The 25975-nt window shown below is 39.8% G+C and overlaps 1 protein-coding gene across 1 annotated transcript in view; it reads left to right on the forward strand.

The window, feature by feature from the left end:
• The first annotated feature begins 1578 nt into the window (after positions 1-1578).
• nlk2 (nemo-like kinase, type 2) overlaps positions 1579-25975 on the forward strand; it is a 45612-nt gene continuing 21215 nt past the window's right edge. The window contains exons 1-2 of the mRNA XM_084558755.1: positions 1579-3385; positions 25607-25736. Coding sequence (XP_084414881.1) covers positions 2922-3385; positions 25607-25736 — 594 coding nt within the window. The 5' untranslated portion in view covers positions 1579-2921. The remainder of the gene's footprint in view (positions 3386-25606; positions 25737-25975) is intronic.

The following is a 25975-nucleotide window of genomic DNA, read 5'->3' on the forward strand; positions in this document are numbered from 1 at the left end:
TGTTCGTTTTGGAGGTGCAACAGATAAATGTTTTAGACTAACATCTAAAACAATCTACCCGGCGGGTAGACCCGGATCGCTTTGCCATCTGAATCGACCAGATGGCAAAGCGTAGTAATGTTATAAGCAAAAGGGCAGAATAGAAATGTTTATTTTTTTAAAAGTTCTTTTAGACTATCGTGATGTATACATTGTCCCACACAAACGTAGTCTTTGTCCCACATCTGGTGAATTGGGATCTGGTCATCCTACTACCCGCACTACCTTCACGATCTACCGGTCGATCGCAATCGATGTAATGGGCACCCCTGATCTAAGGAGATAGTAGAAACCACTAAAATTGGGTTAAGAACTATCCAATGCATTATTGAAAACGGGAAGGATAGTGGGGAACCATCGTCTTCAAGGAAGAAATGTAAAAAAAAAACGTTAAAGAAAAATCCTAATTGACCATGATCGGCGATCACTTAAACGTTTGGTGAAATCAAATAAAAGAAAAACAACAGTAGAACCCAGAGCTATGTTTAATAATGAAAGGCTTTGCGCAGTGACTCTCCCATCATCAATACAAGATCTTGGTGAAAACTGAATGCAACACTGGATGGAAATAAATCTTGTGACATTGCAGAAGCTTATCGAAACAATGCCACAACGAATGCATACTGTAATCAAAGCTATAAAGGCGGTCCAATGAAATATTAGAGTGTGTGACCTTTTTTTGTGGTGGTGACTTTTTTTTTGGCCAGGCAGTGTAAGTACAACAACAATTCAAATTGTTAACTTCATTTGTGTTCTTGTAGTTAAATTCACAATGACAACTAGCAACTATATAAGCAGATAGCTTGTTGCAGAACATTCAGTAATTTAAGGAGCCTGAAGTGCAGGTGTACAGTCTCATTCAAGGTTAGCAAGAAAACAGCAAATGAACAATTATCTGCAGGTAAGGGGTTACCAGCAAGTGTGATATTTGCATGGTCCGTGTACTCAAATGGAAATGAGTTAAATGCAGTACAGTTTCTCAGAACTCATTTGGAAAAAAATAGTCTTTGTGCTGAATTAAGAAATAAACATGTGTAGAAATAGACTAAATCAGAGTGAGAATTTGCTACTCATTTTGTTTGCAAAATTCAAAGCACAAAACCTGAAATAGGTAAAACAATGTAAATCTATGTAAGCACTTTATTGTTAAACAGTACTATAGTACAGTACTACTTCTGCAATGCTTACCTTAATTCAGGAATGTTGTGTGACTACAATATAATCTAAACTCATATTCATGATCTAGTATGTCAGAATTATGACTTTTTGTCTCATAAATATGGCTTTGTAGCTCATAAATATGACTTAGTATGTCAGAATTATGACTTGATATCTCATTATGATTTGCAGTTACATAAGTAGTATCTCTGTCTTTCATAATTATGAAAAGCTTTCTCATTATGACAATGTCATAGGCTTCCATAGCCTTGACTGTAGTTTATTTTCAGTGCTTCTATGTGGATACCCTTCGGCTGTCCGAGTAGCGTCATCCACGCTATCATCCGAGCGCGCACGCGCCACTGGCTGTGTACGGCGACAATCAAGAATAATACAATTACGTCATTGCGGTGCGATAGGCGATTGGTCGGCCGTCCTGCATAATCTCACCGTCGAGTGGCTGGGGTTTTGGTCACCATGTTGGATCAATTTCTTATCCCAGTTTCCTTGTGACCAATACTTTTATTATGTCAGCGGAGCCCAAAGTATAGAGGTTTAAACGGATCGCTTCCTCTTCCTCTGTTGACAGCAGGACCCACCGCCAGAATCAGAGGGACGGCTGTTTCATGTGGAGACACCGACACTTTTTAGCTAGCTCCGAGCTCCTGGCAGCAGGAGAATTTATACCGCATTAAAACGTCTTAACTTTTCCTCGAATTGATAGTTAATCTACCTGGATGCCTGCTCATGAGCCGCACGAAGACAGAGTGAAGTGTACTGAACACAAAGCTGTCGATGGAGGAATTAAGTTGCATGCTAGCTGCAATGATTTCTCTTGTCATGTTTTAAGTCAAGATCGATGCTTTGTCACTTTGTCCGAATGGTTGGGGTTTGTTTCCAGGCCCGCGACTCGATGGATGGGAATAATGATATGTGAGTGGAGTGAATGGCTAAGGCCAGGGCCTGTCTGCCTGCTTACGTACGCTATTGTATTGTGGCCTGGGCCGGGAAACGCCTCCTCTGCGCCGGATCAGGAGCGTTAATTACGCCTCGGAGATAACCCCTGTTTACAGACTCGCTGCCTGGCCTGCACACACGTTTGAAGGAAGATTCAGTTTGAAATAGTAGATGCGATTTTCAAGATTCGCGGATCCCCGGTGGTGGTGGACAGAGTACGGCGCTGGACCAGAGGCTGTGAAAAACTTTGAAACTATTAAAAGATGAATACTCTGCTTCCCATGTGACATGATCTAGATCTCACTGCTATATCAAACCAGGGAAACTGGAAAGCTGAATTTAATATGGAGGGAAGGGGAGGGGAACCTCTGTCATGAGTGACATTTAGGACTTTTTATTTATTGTGGGAGGTGCGGGTTGTTTTCAATTGAGTCTTTTTGAATTATCATTGTTCATAGTGGCACTTGTAGGCTGCACACATTTTAGACTTGGGTGGTCGTTGCTCTATATGCTTATGATGTGCTTTATGCTATTAGCCCCAGACAACTGTTTAATGTCCAGAACAACCTTATGAGGCAAAAATCCCTGTTGACATTATGACTAAGACTAACATCAGAAAGGTTTCTCTCCATTTGCGTTTGAAGTAGCTGGTGTTGGATCATTTAAACTCCAAATCTGTTTGCTATATGTTTTCGATAAGTTTCGTTAACTGTAGTGGTAGCCACTTTTAGAAGCGAGTTCTGAACGGAAGCATTTCAGCATATTGAATGGCTCTTTGTGGCACAACTGCTTCAAATGTTACAAAAATGATGGCTGCTTACAATGGTGGCTCCTCATCAGTGGCTGCCCATCACCCGCATCACCACCACCAGCTCCAGCACCTTCCGCCCCCCCACATGCACCACCACCACCACACAGGCCAGCATCATTTGCAGCATCCGGGCTCTGCCGCGGCCGTGCACACAGTCCAACAACACACTTCCACAGTTGCTGCTGCAGCTGTAATGCTCAATCCTGACCAGCAGCAGCCCTACTTCCCCTCTCCTGCCCCTGGACAAGCTCCTGGGCCAGCTGCAGCTGCGGCTCCCGCCCAGGTACAAGCCACTGCTGCTGTCAAACCTCACCACCATCAACACCACCATCATCAGCAACAACACACGCACCACTTACAACAGCAGCTGGATATAGAGCCTGACAGACCCATAGGCTACGGAGCATTTGGTGTTGTATGGTAAGTGCACTGTTTTGTTTTCTTATCAGACTGTTTTATTCCATGGTAAATAAACCCATGGAAACAATGCTTTATGTATGTTACGATGTAAACCGGAATGTTTTACATAAATGGGTCTTGCCTACCTTCCCTGATTTCCTATAGTTTCAGTTGCTCTAACATGTAAAGCAACTCACAGAATTTTGAAACTCAGCACTTAATGTAAAGTTTGCATTTGCTTAGTCAGGTGCTTCTGTGTAGTAACGGAGTGTAAATATTTAAAATACCAGCAGTACTGCAGCATTAGTTTGTGGTAAGTAAAACAGAAATCCACACATTCGTTTCACATACTGTAACATGTCACCTTCTGTTGCCAATGGCCAGCTGTGATGTATACATCATATTTAGTAATTGACTGGAAACATGCACAAGTTTTCAAATTCCATGGTTTAGGCAGCAGAACAGGGAGTGCAAGTTATTATTACCTCCTGTTATTAAACCAAACTGATATTAATAATGGGGCGGCTGTGGCTCAGTAGGTACAGCGGGTTGTCCACGATCCAGAGGGTTAGCAGTTTGATCCCCGGATGTGCCACATGCCGAAGTGTCCTTGAGCAAGACACTGAACCCCCAGTTGCTCCCAGTGCATGGCACTGGTGTGTGAATGTGTGTGTGCTTGTGTGAGCGAATGGGTAGATGTGTCTGTGACTGTAAAGCGCTTTGAGTACCAATAGGTAGAAAAGCGCTATATAAAAGCAAGGCCATTTACCATTTACCAAAGTGGGTTGGTTTAAAACTATGGCACAGAGTTTAAACAATGCGTGTGTTCACCAGGCAGGAAGAGTCAAATGAAAGCGTGTGTGTATATATACCACTCAGGCAAAACATTATGACCGTCTGCCTAATACTGTGTATTGTGGTCTCCCCTGGTCCTCCTTTTGACTCGTCAGAAAATGGACATGGGCCTTCTGAGGGTGTCCTGTGGTGTCTGGCAACAGAATGTTGTTAGTGGGGACCTTTGGGTCCTATGGGTTGAGGGGAGGGGCCTCTGTGGATCAGACATGTTCCAGTGCATGCTGCAGATACTTGATCAGATTGGGATCTAGTGAATTTGAATTCTAGGTCAACACCATGTGCTGTTTTTCATGTTTTTTGAGGTGTTCCTTAACTGTTATTGTGTGTGTATGTGTGCCTGTGTCAGGCTGCATCCTGCTGGGGATGGCCATCAAGGAGTGTCATTGCTCGGGGTGGGGGTGTCTGGTCTGCTCTAGGTGGGTGCTACATGTCTAAGTAACATCCACACGAATGCCAGGTCCACAAGATGGTCAGTGTTTTTGTGTTTGGTTGTAATGTTGCAGCTGATCAGTGTACAGAAGCTGCAGTTGCTCATAATGTTGCCCAACATTCATTAAGGCAATAACTCTGGCAGAAAGATTAGCAAGAAAGAAAACAGAAGGAGCCAATAAGTAAAGTTATTTAGAAATGATGGCACAATATGAGACAATGAAGTATATAAAGTGGCTGTGTAAACCAAATTATTGTTACTCATTAAGACACAATGAATGGGTCCATGGATGTCAGTGTTAGATACATTTCCTTCCAAACTAAAAACAAACGAACAAAAAAATACAGACACACTGTTTGTGATTATGAAATATAGAAGTTTCAGTTTTGTTTCTCTCTCACATGCAGCTTTCTCTCCCTTTCCATCCCTTTCTTCTCTCTATTGCTCATTTTCTCATTTTATCTTTTAGCTGTTTCTATCTTTTTTGACAACTCTGGCAAACAATTACATAAATGCTGTTTAAATGGCAAAGACTATTTACATACAAGTATTAAAGAGAGAGCTATAGACATATATATATATAGTCTGCACATCATAGTCTTGAATATTGAATTGTAACAATAGTTAAGTTTTCTTCACATTCCATGTACAGACCCCCAAACGTCTCTGAATGTGCTTATGTAAAAATTGAAAAAATTCATCAGTCTCAACCTCAATGTCTTTATGCTCTCCTGTAAACTGTGTGACTGAAACTACAATTCCTCAGCTCCATGTCTGTGTATGTGAGTAGTGTTACTCAACCTGACCTGAGAAACGTTGGAGGTCCAAAACTTTACAAAGTGCATTCAAAATAATTCTAACTTTCTGAAACCATTTGCGTAATATTGTGTCGACTGTTGTTCTTTGTAAAAATAAATAAATAAACCTATCATCAGGGGTAGCTTGCAGGAGACATGATTTAGAAACCCACTTCGGCATCCATACATACAAATGTAGGTGACGTTCTATGCGAAGCATGACAAAGCATCAAACTTCAACAAAAGTTCACTCATATTTATATGATTCTTCTCAGAATGGAGTATCAGATTACACATTCTGAATAGTATCTAAATTATCATCAGACTCTGAGATTATCTTGGATCGATTGTCTTGATGGTCCAGGTGCTCTCTCTGAGATGAATGGTGCACTGGAGCCAGATGCATCTGAAAAATAAACACCATTAATACCTATGTTTTTTATATCATATATTTAAATGCTGATATTTTAAAATGGGTATGTAGTTTAATGTGGAATCAAATGACACAGCTTTATGCTGTCTGGTTGACGGTATATTGCTAATTGTAGTTGCAGTGAACTCTGTGTACTGTCAGATTGCACCGGTATACAGTTGTATACATCTTGACTGTAAAACTTGTTACATACTCCACAAGAAGAGAGAAATTTGTTTTCCCTCCCAGGGCTGTAAGAAGAGAATGATGTCAGTCTTTTTTTCCGCCTCTTGTTCAGAAATCCTCGTACACATCCTCTGGGCAGAACTTTTTTCTCGTGTGGTGTGCGACAACTATTCTGTGATTGGTTAGAAATTGGAAGTGGGTGTGCTTAATACAGAAAAGTGGAAATGTTGTCCGTGTGGACGGAGGAGCGAGTCTGTCACATAAGATGTAACTTATGAAGTATAAATGACCTGGCCAGAAAGAATTTGTTCTTGTTTTTGCCATCTCAACAAAACAAACAAATTTCTATGTTCTTGCAGAGTATGTAACAAGCTTAAGAGAGATGTGACTGTTAACATAAAGGCTTCTCAGTGAAAGTTTTCTATAAACATTGTGGTGTTCCCATGGTCCTAACAGCCCAAGGCCTTTGAGTTTTTGTGTTTCAGTTGTCAGGACCAGTAACTTTCCCGTCCTTTTGAAATGACAAGTTTTCCACAGCACCTATGTCATTTTCCTTATTTTGTGCATCAAGGTGTTACCCTGAATCATAATGACAATATCGTGAGTACACACACATAAAGGTACCACAAGAACAAGGACTTAGTGATAGCGCTTTCCACTAAGCCTGATGTGTTATTGCCCTGGAACATTGAATGCATGCTGCTTGATGAAATCCTTTGTAGTAATTACTATTACAGTTGATCTTCCACACTAACTGTTAACCTTTACCCTTTCAGTAATAGTCAGTGTTTAATAGTCAAATGGTTACCTGAACTTAACAGAGAAGCTTTTGTGTCCTAAGTAACTCAGGCTGCTTTGTTCTGAAAGGCAAGACTGGATTAACTTAAGAAATACATCTCTACACATGGGCCCTTCATCTTTCTGTCTGAAATGGTGGGTTAGGGTTAGAGGGATTAAACAAGTTGTATAGTACAACAAAGCATTGTTGTACTGCTCAATTCTGTGTTTCAGAGAGTAGCACTTTGTGTCAAAACCCCTCTCGTACTGAAATGCATGGCAGCAATGGTCAGAAATAGGCTGTTTTATGTCTTACAGGGCTGAAAGCACACTGTAATAGAGTCAAAAAGGGAGCACTTACATGAATGGTCAATTCTGACAACTTCAGCACTTGGTATTCAAATGCTGAAGTGAAATTCTCCCACAGAGTGTTCCACATGACTGGTAAAGGCAATAGCAATCATTTAATGTAACACTATGAAGACTTAAAGTGGAAGTCATCAATAAACCAGATCTCTCAAACTGCTCTTGCTGGGTTAGATGAATAAATCAATTTTCACCACAGTGCACTTGTTTGTTGGAGGTCTATTCCTGTCGTAGACAAGTTGAGTTGTATTGAATGTATAAATATTTTACTAGTGCAGGAGTGTCCAATTTTTGCACTGAGGTATGTCGGTATATAAATGTAGGTAAGTAATGCTTGAAATGAAAGTCGGCTTTAAAAAAAAACAAAAAAAAACAAAAAAACAGCCTACATCACAGCTTTCCATTAAAGAGTTGGGGCATATCACACAGACACACTCCCCCTAGTTTTTTCACCGTGTTTAAAATTTTCTGCACTCCCTTGCTGTCTTACCTTTCTTTGCTCCTGCCATTTCTGGCCACCTGTGGGAAAAGTCTCCTTTGATCAGTTTTTTGTGTGGAAGCTGCAGTGTTTAAGACTCTAGCGCTAACAACTACTTAAACAAAATATTACAATACGGTCAAGTACAAGTTCCATGAGTGGGCCATATTTCATTACATGTTTAGAATTTGCTGCAGGCCAATTAAAAATGGACTGCTGTGTTGTAGTTTGGACACCCCTGTGCTAGTGGAACCAGCCAAAATCCACCAAAAATCATGCAGAATTTATTACACAGGTGGAGCACCAGTTATGTTGGGATTAAGGATTTAATTTTCTCAATATAAATGCCATTGTCCATAATGTTTATTGATTTAATTCTTTATCGTGTGTCAGTGAAGGAAATATTACCCTTGTCAACAGAGTTGCTGTTTGTTTGGGCAGTTGCAGCACTACTGTACAGGCAGTTGAAAGCTTGGCATTCTTAGAAATTAGGGTACCTGGCCACAGCCATAGTTTTAGAAATACCAAGGTCCAACACATGTGAATCTGATTCAATAATCCAGTGAATGGTCCAGATGATCCAATGCAAAAATGAAGAGACTAAAAGATCACAAAACATTTGCTAATTAATGTTTACAATGTTTAATTCTTTTTCTCTCATTCTCCTCACCTTTTTTTGTCTCTTTCCTCTTGTCAAAGTATTAACTGATTGTCTTTTAATTATTTTCTGTCAGTGAAAAAAAATTAATGTCACGTAATTCAAAAGATAGTAAAACAATATTCATTCTAATCTAACTGAAGAACTAAATGATATATGAGACAGTGTGTGCACAAGCATTACAAAAAGAATGTTTCACTGTCAGGAACACATGTTGGATCCGAACAAAGGCATTTGTAAAGGAAGATTTGAGCATCCCGTGCATCTGTGTGGCTCTGTTTAAAGGTTAGATTATGCTTCCGCGTAGTGATCACGCAATGGCCACGCAGTTGCTCGGACGCAGTCGTGAGACCGTGATGGTTCTGCATGGGGTTTACGTGTCGAAAGGCATGCCACACCCGTAGAGGGCGCTATGATTTTTTGTGACCGACCGACCAGACTCTTGTGACTATCTCGCCTCGTTATTTACCTTCCGGCTTTTGCCGTAGTCACAGTGAACGATGGACACCGAGACAGAGAGACTGGCGTTGGAGCTCCAAATTATTCAAGCAGAGGAAGAAATACTTCTATTGCAAATTAGGGCACGACAAAGGAGACAATGATGTTTATGAGTGGAAACCGGAAAAGCGGTCTCCAGCGGATGTAGTTAGCGGACCAATCACAGCCAATGCCGCTGCGTTGCTGCTGCGTTGCTGTTGCGTCGCCTCGACGCGCGTCGAGGATTTTTGGGAGGTGCACGTCTGGCCCTTGCGTAGGACGCACGGGGGTCCGCAAGGACGTAATAGGTCCGTAATAGGTCCATACGCACGGACGCGCTGTGTCAACGCGGAAGCATAATTTGGGCTTAAGGCGCGCTCAAAGCCTGTATCTGGATAAGAGTACCTGGTTAGAAGAGAGGAATAGTAGTTTACGTCATAGGCTAAGCAGTGTGATCAAGCTAGCTACCTAATAACTATGCGAAGTCCCAACTATAATACTCACTGTATGAACCAAATCAGTACATGTATGGTTAAGCAAATCTTTGGTTGACCGTGTGTACACAGTTACGATCTAAGCTGTGAATCCCTAGTTATTTTCTAGTCTGTAAGAGGAAAGGTTTTCATCAGTGTATATTTCTTACTTAGCTTTTGATCATGTCTTTTGTTGGTGTGCCAGTTGGGAAGAGTTGTGATTGTGTTGAGGTATTCCAGGTCAGGAGGCGTAGTGATATCAGGTTACATTTGTAGGAAGTGACAACAAGAGTGTCACGGTCAAGATAAAGATGGGAGGGGAGCGCCAACAAATAACACAGTAAACACAAGAAACATGCCGTAAACGTACACTATATTACCAAAAGTATTCGCTCACCTGCCTTTACTCATTCTATGAACTGAAGTGCCATCCCATTCCTAACTCATAGAATTCAATATGATGTCGGTCCACCTTTTGCAGCTATTACAGCTTCAACTCTTCTGGGAAGACTGTCCACAAGGTTGAGGAGAGTGTTTATAGGAATTTCTGACCATTCTTCCAAAAGCGCATTGGTGAGGTCACACACTGATGTTGGTCGAGAAGGCCTGGCTCTCAGTCTCCGCTCTAATTCATCCCAAAGGTGTTCTATCGGGTTCAGGTCAGGACTCTGTGCAGGCCAGTCAAGTTCATCCACACCAGACTCTGTCATCCACGTCTTTATGGACCTTGCTTTGTGCACTGGTGCACAGTCATGTTGGAAGAGGAAGGGGCCCGCTCCAAACTGTTCCCACAAGGTTGGGAGCATGGAATTGTCCAAAATGTTTTGGTATCCTGAAGCATTCAATGTTCCTTTCACTGGAACTAAGGGGCCAAGCCCAGCTCCTGAAAAACAACCCCATACCATAATTCCTCCTCCACCAAATTTCACAGTTGGCACAATGCAATCTGAAATGTACCGTTCTCCTGGCAACCTCCAAACCCAGACTCGTCCATCAGATTGCCAGATGGTAAAGCGTGATTCATCACTCCAGAGAACGCGTCTCCACTGCTCTAGAGGCCAGTGGCGGCGTGCTTTACACCATTGCATCCGACGCCTTGCATTGCACTTGGTGATGTGTGGCTTGGCTGCAGCTGCTCGGCCATGGAAACCCATTCCATGAAGCTCTCTGCGTACTGTACTTGGGCTAATCTGAAGGTCACATGAAGTTTGTAGCTCTGTAGCAATTGACTGTGCAGAAAGTCGGCGACCTCTTTGCACTATGCGCTTCAGCATCCGCTGACCCCTCTCCGTCACTTTACGTGGCCTACCACTTCGTGGCTGAGTTGCTGTTTTTCCCAAACGCTTCCATTTTGTTATAATAGAGCTGACAGTTGACTGTGGAATATTTAGGAGCGAGGAAATTTCACGACTGGATTTGTTGCACAAGTGGCATCCTATGACAGTTCCACGCTGGAATTCACTGAGCTCCTGAGAGCGGCCCATTCTTTCACAAATGTCTTGTTTCACAGTCTGCATGCCTGAGTGCTTGAATTTATACACCTGGGGCCAGGCCAAGTGATTAGAACACCTGATTCTGATCATTTGAATGGGTGAGCGAATACTTTTGGTAATATAGTGTATGTAAATTAATGAGACTAAAACTTTCAGTGATTCAAGAAGGCAAACATACATTCCATATGCAGATTTACCACTAGAGGGCTGCAGGAGACAAATTTAATGCAAGACTCGATATTGTCAGGTTTGATATGAAAAATGTATAACTTTACATCAGTACATGATATATAAATTCATAACTCTTGCATATATGCTTGCATTTCTATTATTTTGAAAGCAATTGTTTTTTTATTTCTAAATCTTCCAATTAGGCCAATTTGCATTATATTAGATGGCACTGTGGTGTAGAAGGCTTGTGCACAGCAAACATGGGGAAATTCTGACGTGGCCAAAATAAGCTGTTTTAAAAATGTTTTACAGCTCCCTCTAGAGGTGTATTGACACCAAATTATATGAAACTATTTTATTAATTTCACTTAACTATTTATTTTAAAACATGGATATTTTAGGCTCAAAGCATTTTTGGTGTTCTTATACATGTCCATGTGTCACAGTGCAGAAAGGTGTACAGTCACTATCGAGTGTATTCAGCCTCCTTTAGCTTGCACACTTTGCAGGTTTCATTTTAACTGGACAGTTTACGTCTTAATCTAAACTCAAGAGTTTTCAGTTATTCAGAAGAAACATTCATTTCATGTGCAGACTTACCACTAGGGGGCCGCAGAAGTTGCAACTGAAATTAAACATTCTATACTTTCTATTTATTTAGATTTGAGAGGAAGCATTGCTATCTGTTTATACACAAACACACACACACACACAAAATAAAGATTTAAAAAAGAATTAGTGCTGCACTATTTGGTATACATATATAGTTGTCATTGAACATTATATTGTCAATATTAGAGACCCTCAAGTGATGCAATTCAGTTTCAACCAACCCTTTGTCTTGCTTCAGTTTTCCTCTTGTCTAGGCTCTCTAGTTCAAATCCAGCCAAATTGAACCCATCCTGGAAATTCAAATGTCGCTTCCCTGTTAGGCTATGTTTGTATGTATGTGCATAGGCTGTATGTTTGTTATAAGAACAAGCTGTTTGTAATATACAAAAAACTAACATATCTTCCTTTGGTGCACACATCCACTTGTGTGGCATCATCATCACCTATACAGTGTTTCATCAGAGATTCAAGGTGCACTGTAAGTCTTCTTTTCTAACCTTTTGCTAACTTCCACATTAGACTGTATCATGACTCAAAGAATACGAATGCTGCATGTATGCTTTACCCAGATGCACTTGCTTCTGATTCTTTCTTCTCATCCTCTCCTTTCTCATCTGTCACACCTCACTTTTCTTTCTGTCTTTCAACCTCGCCAGCCTCGAGCAAATGGCTGCTGTACAAGGTCTTTTCCTGTTTTGCTTATTAAGTCTAGTCTTTTATCTGGCATTAGCTGCACATCTTATTACGAACTGTCACAATAGGCACTGTGGGTATCTCACCTCGACTACTTTTTATTTTAAATTTATTTCAGATCTTTTTCTGAATCTTCTTAATCTTTTCCTTGATCTTATAGCAATACAGTAATAGCAGTGTTTGTCTTTTTTCAGTCCTGGTGACAAGTTCACTGTGGACCAAAGGACATACTGAATAAAGCATAGCTTATGTGCAAATGGGAGTTATTGGCTGAAACAACCAATGTTGCAGAGAAACATGCCTGCCTTCAACTTACTTCCACTTACTTCTCAGCATCAAGCTGAACGCTTATTCTGGAACAGTTTGGACTTCATTGTATAAATGCCGGCATGTTCTCCTGTCATCATTGTCTGTACAATCCCCATCATCATTCAGGCCAAGCAGAATGAGCAGACAGGGATCATCAGAAAACTGGAGATGGGTCGTGGCTGATACTATCAGGTGACTACAGGTAATAAATATTTGGCCTGGTTATTAAGATATGAAATTAATCAAAACAATATTTGCAATAGTTTGTCTCAGTTTTGTGTGCTATAACAATCGAATTACATTTTTTTTTTTTGACATTACAATGTCAAATTCCCCTGGCCATTGTCACGAGTCACCAACAGCTTTATCAAGGACAGAATTAACAGTTTTTGGAACTTTATTTTCTCTAGGTAAGTGTAGCATTATTACACACAAATCTGTTGTGTTTTTGTCTTTAACAGTTAATGGATTTTTCTTTTTTTATTATTAATTTATTTATACATTTTTTCACAGGCCACAGTGGTTCCAAGCAGCACCTGGTGTGAGTTAGAGGGCCTGAAGCACAGGTGCCAGGCTTCATTACAGGCAGAAATAGCCAGGCAAGGGAAAAGAACACAAATATTTACACAAATATGTGTGTACACATACACATACATGTGGACAAAATTGTTTGTATGATGACGAGGATGATATGAATGGTAACCAAAGAGCCCAGAACAACTTCCAAGGAGATTAGAGTTGAACTTCAAGGTCAGCATTCGTTGTTTGAGCAAAAGTGGATTAAATGGAAGATGATTAACTGCTGAAAGCAAATCATAAAAAAGTGAGACTGGAATTTGCCAAAATGCATATTGACAAGTCACGAAGCCTCTGGAAGAATGTCCTTTGGCCAAACATTTAGAACATTTTGGTAAGTCAGCTCTGTGTTCACAGATTCAAACATGAAGCATACAAAGAACACCGTACCTACTGTGAAACCTGAAGGAGACTCAGTTATGTTCTGGGCTGCTTTGCTACATCTGCCACATGGGGTTTTGAATCTGTGCAGTGTACAGCGTAAACTCAAGAGTATCAAGGCGTTCTGGAGCAAAAGGCGCTTCCCAGTGTGAGAAAACTTGGTCTCGTGGGTCCTCCAACGGGATAATGACCCAAAACAAACAGCTAAAAACCCAAGAATGGCTAAGAACAAAACACTGGACTATTCTGAAGTGGCCTTCCATGAGCCCTGATCTAAGTCCTATTAGGATTTTGACAATATAATGTTTATACATCTGTAGAGCTGAAACATGCAGTCTGGAGAAGGCACCCTTCAAACCTGAGACAACTGGAGCAGTTTCCTCACAAGGAGTGGGCCAGAATACCTGTGAACGGGTGCAAAAGTCTTATTGAGAGTTACAGTATTCGCTTGGTTGCAGTGATTGCCTCAAAGGTTGTGCAACACAATATTAAGTTAAGGGTACCCTTAAGGGCCAATACTACTGTGACATGCAGAATATGTAAGTGAGTACTGAAATACCACATGTGTACTAATGTGTAATGCACACTCATCTGAAAAGACATCAGCTAACTCTAGCAGAGGAACGGTCAAAATCCTCTCAGCGGCAGTCAATTAACAACTTCACCAAACATCCTGTGTTAACAAAGAGGAGACTGCAAATCAACAATTTGCTGGTAAATTAAATTTTCTAAAGGTATTAGACAATGAGATACAATGCAATGGAATCGGGGGATATACAGCATTATTATTATTTTTTTTTATCCCGGCTACAATATGCTATGCGCTGTGAAGTATTATTAAATGCTATTGAAGGTGCCGATTTAGAAAATACATATCTGCAGCACACAGTATTGATAAGCTCCGGTGTTTATGTTCAGTGTTGTGTTCTATTAGTTGACATTGTTGCTGTAGTTGAAGAGGGTGTCTTTTTTTTCTGAGCAAGAGGACATATTAGAAGTGTCTGTCTGATGAGAGTCAATTCACACTGAGCAGAAACGTTGGCCATCAATAGTGTTGGAGAATGCTATACATCAGCCACAGTTGTCACCAGACGAGCCTTTCAAGGTGGTGGAGTCTGGGCAGGTTGGTCTAGCCAATTCAGAACCGCCCTACACCTTGTGAATGGTACTGTGACAAGCTAATACTACCTGAATAACATAATTAATCCATGGACGACAATGCCCCAGTTCAGCAAGGTCACATTATCAGGGAACGGCTGTTGGAAGCTGGGTTACCTCAAATGAGAAGCTGTGGGGTAGTGGCTACAAATGCAGCTTTTAGATCGAAGGGTCCCAGGTTTGCTTCCCCTCATGACTATGGCTGAGGTGCTCACGGCACCTGCCCAGCACCTTAGTTGGAGTAAGGGGCTGCTATACTCTACTGTGTGAACGAATGGATGGGTAAAATGCAGAAAACTGTGTTGTCTACACTGTCGTTAGTTTTTTTTTTAGTAAACTGTCTGAGAAAGAAATTACTGTTGCACGCTTCTACTTAAATATATTTATTTGTGTGTATATTTATATATGTATGTACACCGATCAGTCGTAACATTGAAGCCACTGACAGGAGAACTAAGTAACATTGACCATCATGTGACAATACAAACTTTTGAACCCGGCGTTTATGTGGATGTCAGTTTGACATGTACCACCCAACTAGACCAAACCAGGCACTCCCACCCCATAGTAATGGCACTCCTTGATGGCAACAGCCATCCCCTGCAGGATTCAGCATGATGCAGACCCTAACCCTAACCCTAATACACAAAAACAGTTTAGGAACAAACATGAAAAACAGTCGTTGACCTGAACAGTGTTGATCCAACACTGATAAGTATCTGTGGGATGTAGGGCTGGGCGATTAATTGAATTTCGATTTCGATTTTGGCTTCCCTCGATCATGAAAACAAGATAAGCGTAATAAAACAATCATTCTGCCACACGCCGTGTCTTATATGGTAAATGCAGCGAACCCTTCCATCTCCACTTGTGCACTCCGCTCCGCCCGAAAAATTTCGCTTTCAGCGATGCCGGTGCGTAGCCAGTGAGTTTTTGGGGGGAAAAGGTGTAGAAGAAGACGCTAGAATTTGGCAGAAAGGCAGCCTTTGCTCGGGAAGAAATTAAGCGAATTCTGTGGTGTGGAAACGGTTCGGTTTCGAGGAGTCTGACTCGGAACAAACGAAGATATTGTGCAAGATATGTCACGCGACGTGTCTGTGTGGACTTTAAATGGTTAAATAAATTGGTCGTCTTCCCTTGAGTTGCAGAGGAATACATGACCAAGCAGTGGAACAAAAGGAACAAACACCTAAAAAAAATAAAAAATAAATTAGTCATCGTGGTAAACTATAAAGAAAACCGGATTTTTAGTATTTGAATCAGAATCCACCGAATAAAATTATTTTGTTTGTTTGTTTGTTTTGCATTTTGCATTTTGGCATGTCCCGGCACCCGTACCGCAAGTAAACAATTAGACATGCAAGAAAAATCCGGCCGCGCCTAGCTTGACTCGCTTTTTGCGATCTAAGGCTCACTTGACCGTGGTGCTCCTGCAGGCATAAAGAAATAAGGGATGCCATATATAAGCCTTCAAGTCTGGGATAGTGTTTATTTTTTATTTTAACATATTATTTAATTAATTTCATTAATATATTTTTCTCTTATTTGTATTTTTCTTGTTTGTCAATTCAAAGTTATTGTGTTAAAAGAAAGAGTTAAAAGCTCAAAAAATGCTTGTTCTCAAATCAATGAATAATCGTCTTTAATAATCGTGATTACAATATCAGTCAAAATAATCGTGATTATGATTTTTGCCATAATCGAGCAGCCCTAGTGGGATGCAACTTCAGCCAAAACAGATATAAATGGACTGGACAAAAGAAAATACACAAAATTTAGTTTAACATAACTTCAAAATGCAAAATCAAAAATAATTATGTTGAATTTCCCTTAAAGAACAACAGTTCTTTAAGCAAAAAAAAAATATTTTTTTCAATAATTATAGGATTTACTGTAAAGCTTCTTTGATATTTGTTTGAGCTAACTGGATCCTTATTATTGATTAGAGAAATAGTATACTTTTAATTTTCTTTCCCACCAATGACTCGTAATAGTTTACCAAATCGTCGCAGTGTTGGCTAATTAGTCTACACAAAGTAAAAAATATATTTTCTTTATGCTTGTCTCATCGTCTGGGTTTATTAACATTTGTAAACATGTGAACTTCATAATCTGATTTTTCTACAGGCTTCTCTTGGTATCCTTGACCGAGAGGTCACCTGACAGGCGTTACATGATTTGCTACCCAGGGCGAAGCCATCATACAGTCAGCAGTTTCAGTTACTCCTTACTTAGTATTTGAATCTGTGCACAAGTGGAACATTTTTTGTTCAACTCGTGCCTTATCCTTCAGCACTCCTAGAGTCATGAAGAGAGCACTACTTTAGGTATCCAAAGGCTCTATGAGGTATTATTCATACATTATTCTTGCAGGAATTGCAATTCCCAGTAGTCAATTTTAGGTGTTCAGTTTATTTCGAGTTAGCACCAAGTCAAATTAATAAGTTATATTCATATTACTCTTTACCTATTTTCATTATTTTGATTGCATCAATAAAGTTTGGGCAGCTTTGCTAGCGTTAGCAGATGTCTTTTCAGATGAGTGTGCATTGCAGTTGTATTTTTAGTAGTACCACTAGGCTCCTCTCTGTCTTCTCTGAGGCGTCCCTGTTTCTTATTGTAACGTGATTTGCGACTATTCGACTTACTGCTTAAAGTGTCATAGCACAGCAGTAAAGTGACTAGTTGACAGCTAATGCACTATGCGAGAGTTTGTCAAGCGAGAGCCACACATTAGAAGTGACAGTGTTTATGGTGTTGATGATTAGTTGGTACAACCCCTAATACTTAAGAAGAACAACCAGAAGAAGAGAATTGCTCGGACCAAGAAGCACAACAAATGGGCATTAGAACAGTGGAAGCCTGGACTTTGGTGTGATGAGATTTTTGGTTCCACTCACCTGTCTTTGTGAAACCCAGAAAAGATGAGCAAGTGGTTTCTACATGTGTGATTCCCACCGTGATGGTGTGGAGGACCTTTCCTGGTGACACTGTTGATGATTTTTTGAAAATGCAAGGCATATTTACCCAGCATGGCTACCACAGCATTCTGCAGCGACATGCCATTCCATCAGTTTTTTGCACTTAGCGTGACCATAATTTGTTTTTTGACAGGACAGTGACCCCAAATATACCTCCAGGTTAAAGGCTTATTCACCGAGAAGAAGAATGATGGAGTGCTGCATCAGCTGGCCTCCATAATCACCCGACCTAAACTAATTTGGCAACACCTTAGGGAACTCCTTGAAGTTGGAAAAAATGAAAAATTGAGTGTCCACAGCAGTCAACAAAACAAAAGGTGGCTACTTTTTAGAAGCTAAAATATAAAACGTATTCTGGTTTGTTTAGCACTTTTTTTGTATATTAAATAAGTACATATGTGTTCCTACATAATGTGGACGTGTTAATGTAAAATGTGGATAAAAATAAAAATAAAGAAAAACATAAATGTGCCCAAACTTTTGACTTGTACTGTACACATACATACACTGCCTGGCTAAAAAGTAAAATGCCACCAGGATTTAACTAAGCAAATAGGTATGAGTCTCATATTGGATAATTACTGCATGGGTGAATATCTTTCAGCTAGCAACAAGTTATTTAACCCAAACTGATGTAATGAGTAGCTTCTCATTTCTTAAACAACCATGTTGAAAGACGCATCCTGTGGTCGTGGAAAAGATGTTAGTCTGTTTGAGAAGGGTCAAATCATTGGCATGCATCAAGTAGAGAAAACATCAGAAACTACTAAAACTGGGTTAAGAACTGTCCAACACATTATTAAAAACTGGAAGGATAGTGGGGAACCAGGGCATCAGAGTAAGAAGAGAGGGAGATGAAGTGATGCACCCATCATGCCTAGTGCCTACTGTACAAGCCTGTGGGGGCAGTGCTATGATCTGGGGTTGCTGCAGTTGGTCAGGTCTAGGTTCAGCAACATTATGTGCCCAAAGGCTCAGGTACAACATGTGCGCTCAATTCCACGTTGATTGGGATGTACAAAGGAAATGTGCTTCTGGATCTGAGTGTGTGCAACGTTTCAGTGGGAAATCCACCTAAGTCTTTGTACATGAGTCCCGAGATTATTCCATCAATAGATTTTTTTCTTCCCTGATGGCACGGGTATATTCCAAGATGACAATACCAGGATTCATCGGGGCTCAAATTGTGAAAGAGTGGTTCAGGGAGCATGAGACATCATTTTCACACATGGATTGGCCACCACAGAATCCAGACCTTAACGCCAGTGAGAATCTTTGGGATGTGCTGGAGAAGGCCTTATGCAGTGGTCAGACTCTCCCATCATCAATACAAGATCTCTGTGAAAAAGTTGTCTATCACATATCAGCATGCAGATCTTAGATTTATTATTGGTTGGGCAGAGAAAGATATGTGTGTTACATATATATTCATTCTTAATTATATAAAATATGTCTTTCCCATAAGTCATTCATTTAATTGATTGTCACCCAAATAAAGTCAGTGAAAATTTTTGACTATCCCTTTTAATATGCTTAACCAGAATGCCATATGTCCAGGGATAGGAATATAAAAACAACTGTTAAAGTAACATCAACATTTAGGGTATAGTGATAGTGTAAATATGGGGCAATTGTAATGGAATAGCAGAAGTTTATTCATTCGTTTTTACTTTATTATTCATTCACTTTTACTGTCTCAATTAAATTAAATTTTCTTTATATAGCATTAATAACAATACAAACTGCCTCAAGACGACTTCATCCAGTCTGAAACCCGGTCTTCACCCCCAGAGCAAGCACGAAGGCGATGTCTCAAATTTAGCAATTCACAGACTGAAAGCTGAACCACAGTTTACACAAAAAGTTGGTCTGAAAACTCAGCTGAGAACTGATTATGCTCCGGGACAGATCTGCTAGGTCAATCAAATTGTTTGGGCAGACATTCTGCAGTGATGGACCGAGGAGTAACAGCAAAGTAGCCACAAAAGTCACCTGAGTGTCGTGGAGTTTAATTAATGGCTCTGATTGGTTGTGGGACTATCCAATTTCATGCAGACTCATATACTGTATATTTTTTCTCTGTATCGGTTGAAACATGCCCCATAATTAAATCCAGATGGCGTGTAACCAGTCTCCTATTCGGATAAGAATTAAGTCTGGCTACTCCAGGCAGTAAGTAAGAAGTAATGTATGCACATATATAAATACTCAGGTGTATTTGTTCAATTTGAAGGTCAATTTTACGTATAAAAATGAGGACAATGATCGGTAGTTAAATACCCTGGTCCACTAGGCTTTTATTGTAACTGTGTACAAGGTCTCTACAATACTCCACCAAGTGCTCTGAAACCTGTCTAATAAATCCCAATATATCTAAATCATTAGACAACTTCTGCAGGTGGTATCAGGTTTCAAGAGCAAAGAGAAATGAAGAAAAGTCAATCCCCTGTGTTGCTCTTGTGTCACAAACCACCATATCAGACGTAGAGCTCCCCAGCTGCATGAACTGGGACCTATTCCAATAACATTCCAGTAATGTTACAATGTCACTTGAAATCCACAGAGCAAACACCAATATATAATTAACTGCTTATGCAATTTTTTGTTATTAAGCACATTCGAGCCACTTGAATGTAAAACTGAATTGTAGAATTTAGAAAATAGTTATTTTCTGACTTAAATTGAAAGAGGTGCTTTTCTAGCAGAGGCAATATTATGCAAAATGACCCTCTCACCTTAAACATAATAATGTCAAATCTGAACAATAAACAGATGGAAATAGAGCCCAATACCCGCGAGTTGCTGTTTTGATTCCAGACTGTAGCTATGATCAAAGCTAAGGTAAAGTCAAGTTAACTTCAGCTGTCTTGGGACCACAGTGACATGAAATGAATTCTGATTTCTTTATTGTAAACTTCCCTATACATTCTCGGCATGCAAAATAATAATAATAAAAAAAAACATTTCTCTCTCACACATACATAAGAATAATAATAATTAAAAAAAATGAAAATGGACAAAACGTGAAGGAATATAGTAAGATGAAGATGAAAAGCCTGATGGATGAAGCTGTTAAACAGTCTGGTGGAGTGGGCCCAGAAGCTCCGTTACCTTTTCCCCAATGGCAGAAGAGGGCATGTAAGAGGTGGGAAGGGTCACCGGCAATGCTGATGGCTCTGCAAGTGAGGCGGGTGTGGAAAATGTCTGTGAGGGAGCCTCTGTACCACACAGTGATGCAGCCAGTGAGGACACTCTCAATGGTCCCCCAGTAGAATTATGTTTAAGAAAGGTTTTGTTGTTTGTTGGGATCCCCCTCTTTTGATTCCATTTGTAACCTAATAGGATGATCAATTGGTAAAGTATCTCATTTCAAAATGAATCATGGAGTCATTACTACAAATGGCACAGAAATAGCCAATAAAAGGAGAGTAGAGCAGTTTAGTTGGAATCTATCAAGTGCTGAGTTTGCATGAACAGTATTTTAAAGAGAGTACAGTTCTTACTGAAATATGTTAAATTATGTTTATGAAACAATAGAAATTAAATCATATACCTAATGTACATCTGTTCCAAATAAGTATAAGTACCATAAACCCTTCAAGCTATACACAACATATTACAATTACTAACACCAAGAGTTTTGTTGCCCTGGATTAGGACTGTGAGCTTATTTGTGTGGTTTGGAGTGGAACATTGGTGTAACTTGGGGCATTAATCCACTGCCATCTGTTTGCTTTGACTAATCCTGTTTGAAAAGGCTCACCAAAGGTTGCACAAGGAAGTGCTCTCTAGTGCATCAAGTTGGAATTCTCACACAGTTAAATATCTTAATTCCTTCACTTAAATATTCTTTGACAAATCAGTATGAGAGGTGCTCAGCCATCAGTATGCAGGATAGCAATTTATTTGGTCCTGGTCATTCACATAGCCACTTTACCTCAGTCTTAATGCATGTATTTCACAAATGGCTACAAAAATGAAATGTAATTGCTGTAATGAATCACGATCAGTTCTTCTTAACACTGGAGCTTGTAAAAATATATAGTTATATAGTAATGTAAAACCAAAACATTCATGTAAAATCAACAGAAACTATATTTAAATGTGGGTACCGTTGTCCAGTGAGTTCTCTCCTGTGAGCTACCTTAGAAGGCATTCATTTCTTATATGAACAGATAGGCAGTGCACTTCTTTTGGATGATGTGGCTTGAGACCTAGCTAAAGTCACAGTGTCACAGTCCACGAACCACATGCCGAAGTGTCCTTGGGCAAGACACGGGACCTCCAGTTGCTCCCAATGCATGGCGCTGATGTGTCAATGTGCCTGCTTGTGTGAGTGAATGGATAGATGTGTCTGAGACTGTAAAGCACTTTGAGTACCAATAGGTAGTAAGGTGTGATATAAAGTTCCTTTAATCTTGATCACACTTTCAAGTCTCTGTAGTAAAATATTGTGATCAATAGTGTCAAATGCAGCACTAAGATCTAGCACTCGCCTCTTGACGACTGACCACAACTTTTCAATGGGATTAAGGCCTGGGGAGTTTCTTGGTCATGGACCCAAAATTTTGATGGTGTATTCCCCACACCACTTAGTTATCACTTTTGCTTTATGGCAAGTTGCTCCATCATGCTGGAAAAGAAACTGTTTATCACCAAACCATTCAGTGGTCAACTTCAATGGTTGGGAAAAGTTGCTGTTGGAGAATGTTTTTGTAACCTTCTTTATTCATGGCTGTGTTCTTAGGCAAAATTGTAAGTAAGCCCACTCCAGTGGCTGAGAAGCAACCTCACACATGAATGGTCTCAGGATGCTTTACTGTTGGCATGACACAGGACTGATGGTAGCACTCATATTTTCTTCTCCAGACAAGCTTTTTTCCAGATGCCCCAAACGGGAAATGTTCTTGTCTTACTTTCAGTAGTGTTGAGCACAAATTAGCATGTCATGCATCAGTGGCTGAGAGGTGAATGGCTCCGAGTTCCTTCTGGAAGATGAATTGCATATCTCCTCAAAGTCAGTTTGGAGTTGGCCCCATTCTCCAAGAGGGGAGGGAGTAAACCATTCATTAAAAGTGTGTGAATTTGAGTAACCGGACACTGGCTCAACAATTGAGGCGGGACAAAATGTAACCTAAATCTCAACAGTTTGTCCTTAAGCAGAGATCTGCTCACTGCTCAAGGACAAACTGCTAAGTAGCGCATAGCTTTTTCTTTCGCCATCTGAACTTCTTGGAGAAGTATTATTAATTGTTCAAATGAACAACAGCAAATGAAAAGATAGAAAAGCACTATAATAAAACAAGACAATTTACTATCTATTGGTACTCAAAACCCAGTGACGCATCTACTCATTTGCCTTCATAAACACACACACCAGTGCCAAGCACTGGGAGCAACTAGTGTCTTGCTCAAGGACACTTCGGCATGTGGCATGTTCCAGGGATTGGACCACCAACCCTGATGTTCAGCCATACTCTACCTACTCAGCCACAGCCGCATTTTGTGTTTTGCGTGTCTAAATTTTCAGAAGCAAGTATTCAGCATCATACTTATATATATCATTATGAATTCATACAAAGGGGTCCTTCTATGTTGGCTGAAAGAGAGGATGAGATTATGCAAGTAACTTGTTTTGTACAACATTTGTGGGCACCTAGAAGTGTAGCTTGGGCAGTACACTGGTTTACCAAACCATATGGTGGTGGCCTACACCATGTGGTTTGCCTTGTTGTGGAACAAGTTGACTGGAGCAAGAACAAATGACAGTACATACATTTTACATTTCCACAGGCTGGAAACATGATGGCTCTAAATCTCACTCTCTTTCTTACTCAGGTTGGAATGTGTGACAATAACAGCCAGGAATAATGTGTAATAATGTGTACAGTATATTACAAATGTGTGGATTCACATTTTTTATTTTATTTTTTTTGGTATTAACTTAAATGAAGAAATTAGTTTTGCGTACATATGAACAATTGCCAATAGTACTATGCCTCACACAGGGGGCTTTATTGTAATGCTTTATCAAATATGGTTATTGGCAATAATTAATAATCATTGGGATGTTTTTTTAATTTAAAAAAAAATGTCAAATTATTATTATTAAATTGGAAAGTTTTGAAGATTTGGAGTCATACAGCACCTGTGCAACAAACCAGGAATTTATTCAAAAGATAGTCAAACAAACTGTAATATGCAGTGTACATCTAATCAAACTAAAGAACACAGGAGTGTGTGTTATGGGTTGTACCGACTAGTCGTCTTTACGACTGTGCCATGGCGCTTTAAGCAGGAAGTTGACTAGTCAACACGGATGCTTCAGCTTCCGAGTAGACATGTGAGGAGCCTAGTCTGTCATTGCAGCAAACTGGCAACAGTTCATCAAGTGTATGGAAAGATGAAGCCCATTCTACATGCAGTGACATGCAGAATATCCAAGTCAGTCCTGAAATATACAACTGCACAACTGCATTACACACTCATCTGAAAATGCATCCGCTAACAATCGTTTCAACAGCAATAAGCTAACAATTTCACTAAACGACCTGCGGTAACAGAGAGAAGGAGGCTGCAAATCAACAATTTGTTGGTGAATTTCTATGTCTAAAATTATTAGACCTTTAGCTGCTATGCACGGAAAATACTTTGGAGATATATCCCGGCTACACTATGCTGTCTTTATATAGGCTATACATATCTGCAGCGCACATTATTGATAGGCTCATGTGTTTATGTTCAGTTCTGTTTTGTTCTATTAGTTGACATTGTTTCTATGGTTGTAGATCTTTTTTTTTTTTTTGTTTATTTGTTTTTGTTTTTTTGCTGAGCAAGAGCCGCATATTAGAAGTGTCAGACTGACTGTGTTCATGGTGTTGACGGCCAACAGCTGTCCGTGTCCAGTGTTCAGTTACCTTGCAGAAAAGCCTCCTTAGCTTCCTTTGTGTGAGACTCTACAATATATATTCAGGTCAAGAATATATATTTCATTCTTGCAAAGCATTACTTCCTACTGTGTTTTTATGTGTGACGTAATCGACTTGTCGACTCGACTTGACTTTCACCACATATTAGTAGACTTTAAAAAATCGGAAGTCATAAAAAACCCTAGTGTGTGTAAGTGTCTTTGTGCAAGCTTGTGTCAGGTGCGCACCAGGAAGAATGTCTCTATGTGCCTGCAAGAAGCTATGAACACATAAAAGACTGGAACTTCTACTTTGAATTTGTGGAGTGGGAGATTTGAAGCTCCCCTGTACATGTGTAAAAAGTGTGCTTGTGTCTGTGATCCTTAAGGTGTTCGGTTAATTCAAAAGTGAAATCAATTCTCTATCCTTGACCTTGTCCTTCTGGCTTTTGTTTAGTAGCACACATTGTCATAAGTCATAGATCAGCCGCCACAAGTAGTAAACAAAACCCACCTATGGTAAATGTGTTGTTTAGAACCTCAGATTATTCACAAAATTGTTTTAAATTTGACAGCGGTAATTTTATAGTATGCAGTATCCTTGAGGTGGATTGGCAGGAATTTTACAACCATCAATATAGCCGATAACACAAGTTTTGTTGACATCAATCCATCTATGAAATTAAGATTTGGTCAGCTCTGATGCATTTGTCTTATTTATCACTAAATGTTAGGGGTGACACAATTTTTGTCAACTGAAAATTGAGGCAATAGTAAAAGATTTGGGGATTTTTATGTTGTTCTCATTGCAGACAGAGCTTTCTACTGAAATTACTTGCAAACTGAATTTAAAAAATTGTATGGGGGTATGTGCAATTATAGATGTAATCTTGTAGTCTTGAACCAAAATTTGTTAATTTGTGCTTGAATTATTCAATAACTGTTGTAAATTGAAATTATTGTATCAACTAAACATCAACACTGTTAAAGTGCTAAGTCCACATATGATATAATTCAAATTTAGTAATCTTGTGTTTGTCCTCTCTACCCAGGTCAGTGACTGACCCCAGAGATGGAAAGCGAGTTGCTCTCAAAAAGATGCCCAGTGTCTTCCAAAACCTTGTTTCTTGCAAGAGGGTATTTCGGGAGCTGAAGATGTTGTGCTTCTTCAAACATGAAAATGTAAGAACATGGAAAGAGGAAAGTCAGGTGACCATCAAGAGTAATTAGCGCTATCAAACCTTTCCACAGCCACTGATTAGATTCTAACAGTTTTAGCAACATTCGTCTAATTTGCAAGGTTGTTGAATAATAGTTTTAAAATGTCACCATTTGCCACACGCAGAAAACATTCCTAGTCATAGATATACTATTAACCTGGGATCAAAAGAAAACCCAAAACTTTACTTTAACTCTCTCTT

Source organism: Chelon labrosus, assembly GCF_963514085.1.
Source record: "Chelon labrosus genome assembly, chromosome: 13".
NCBI lineage: Eukaryota > Metazoa > Chordata > Actinopteri > Mugiliformes > Mugilidae > Chelon > Chelon labrosus.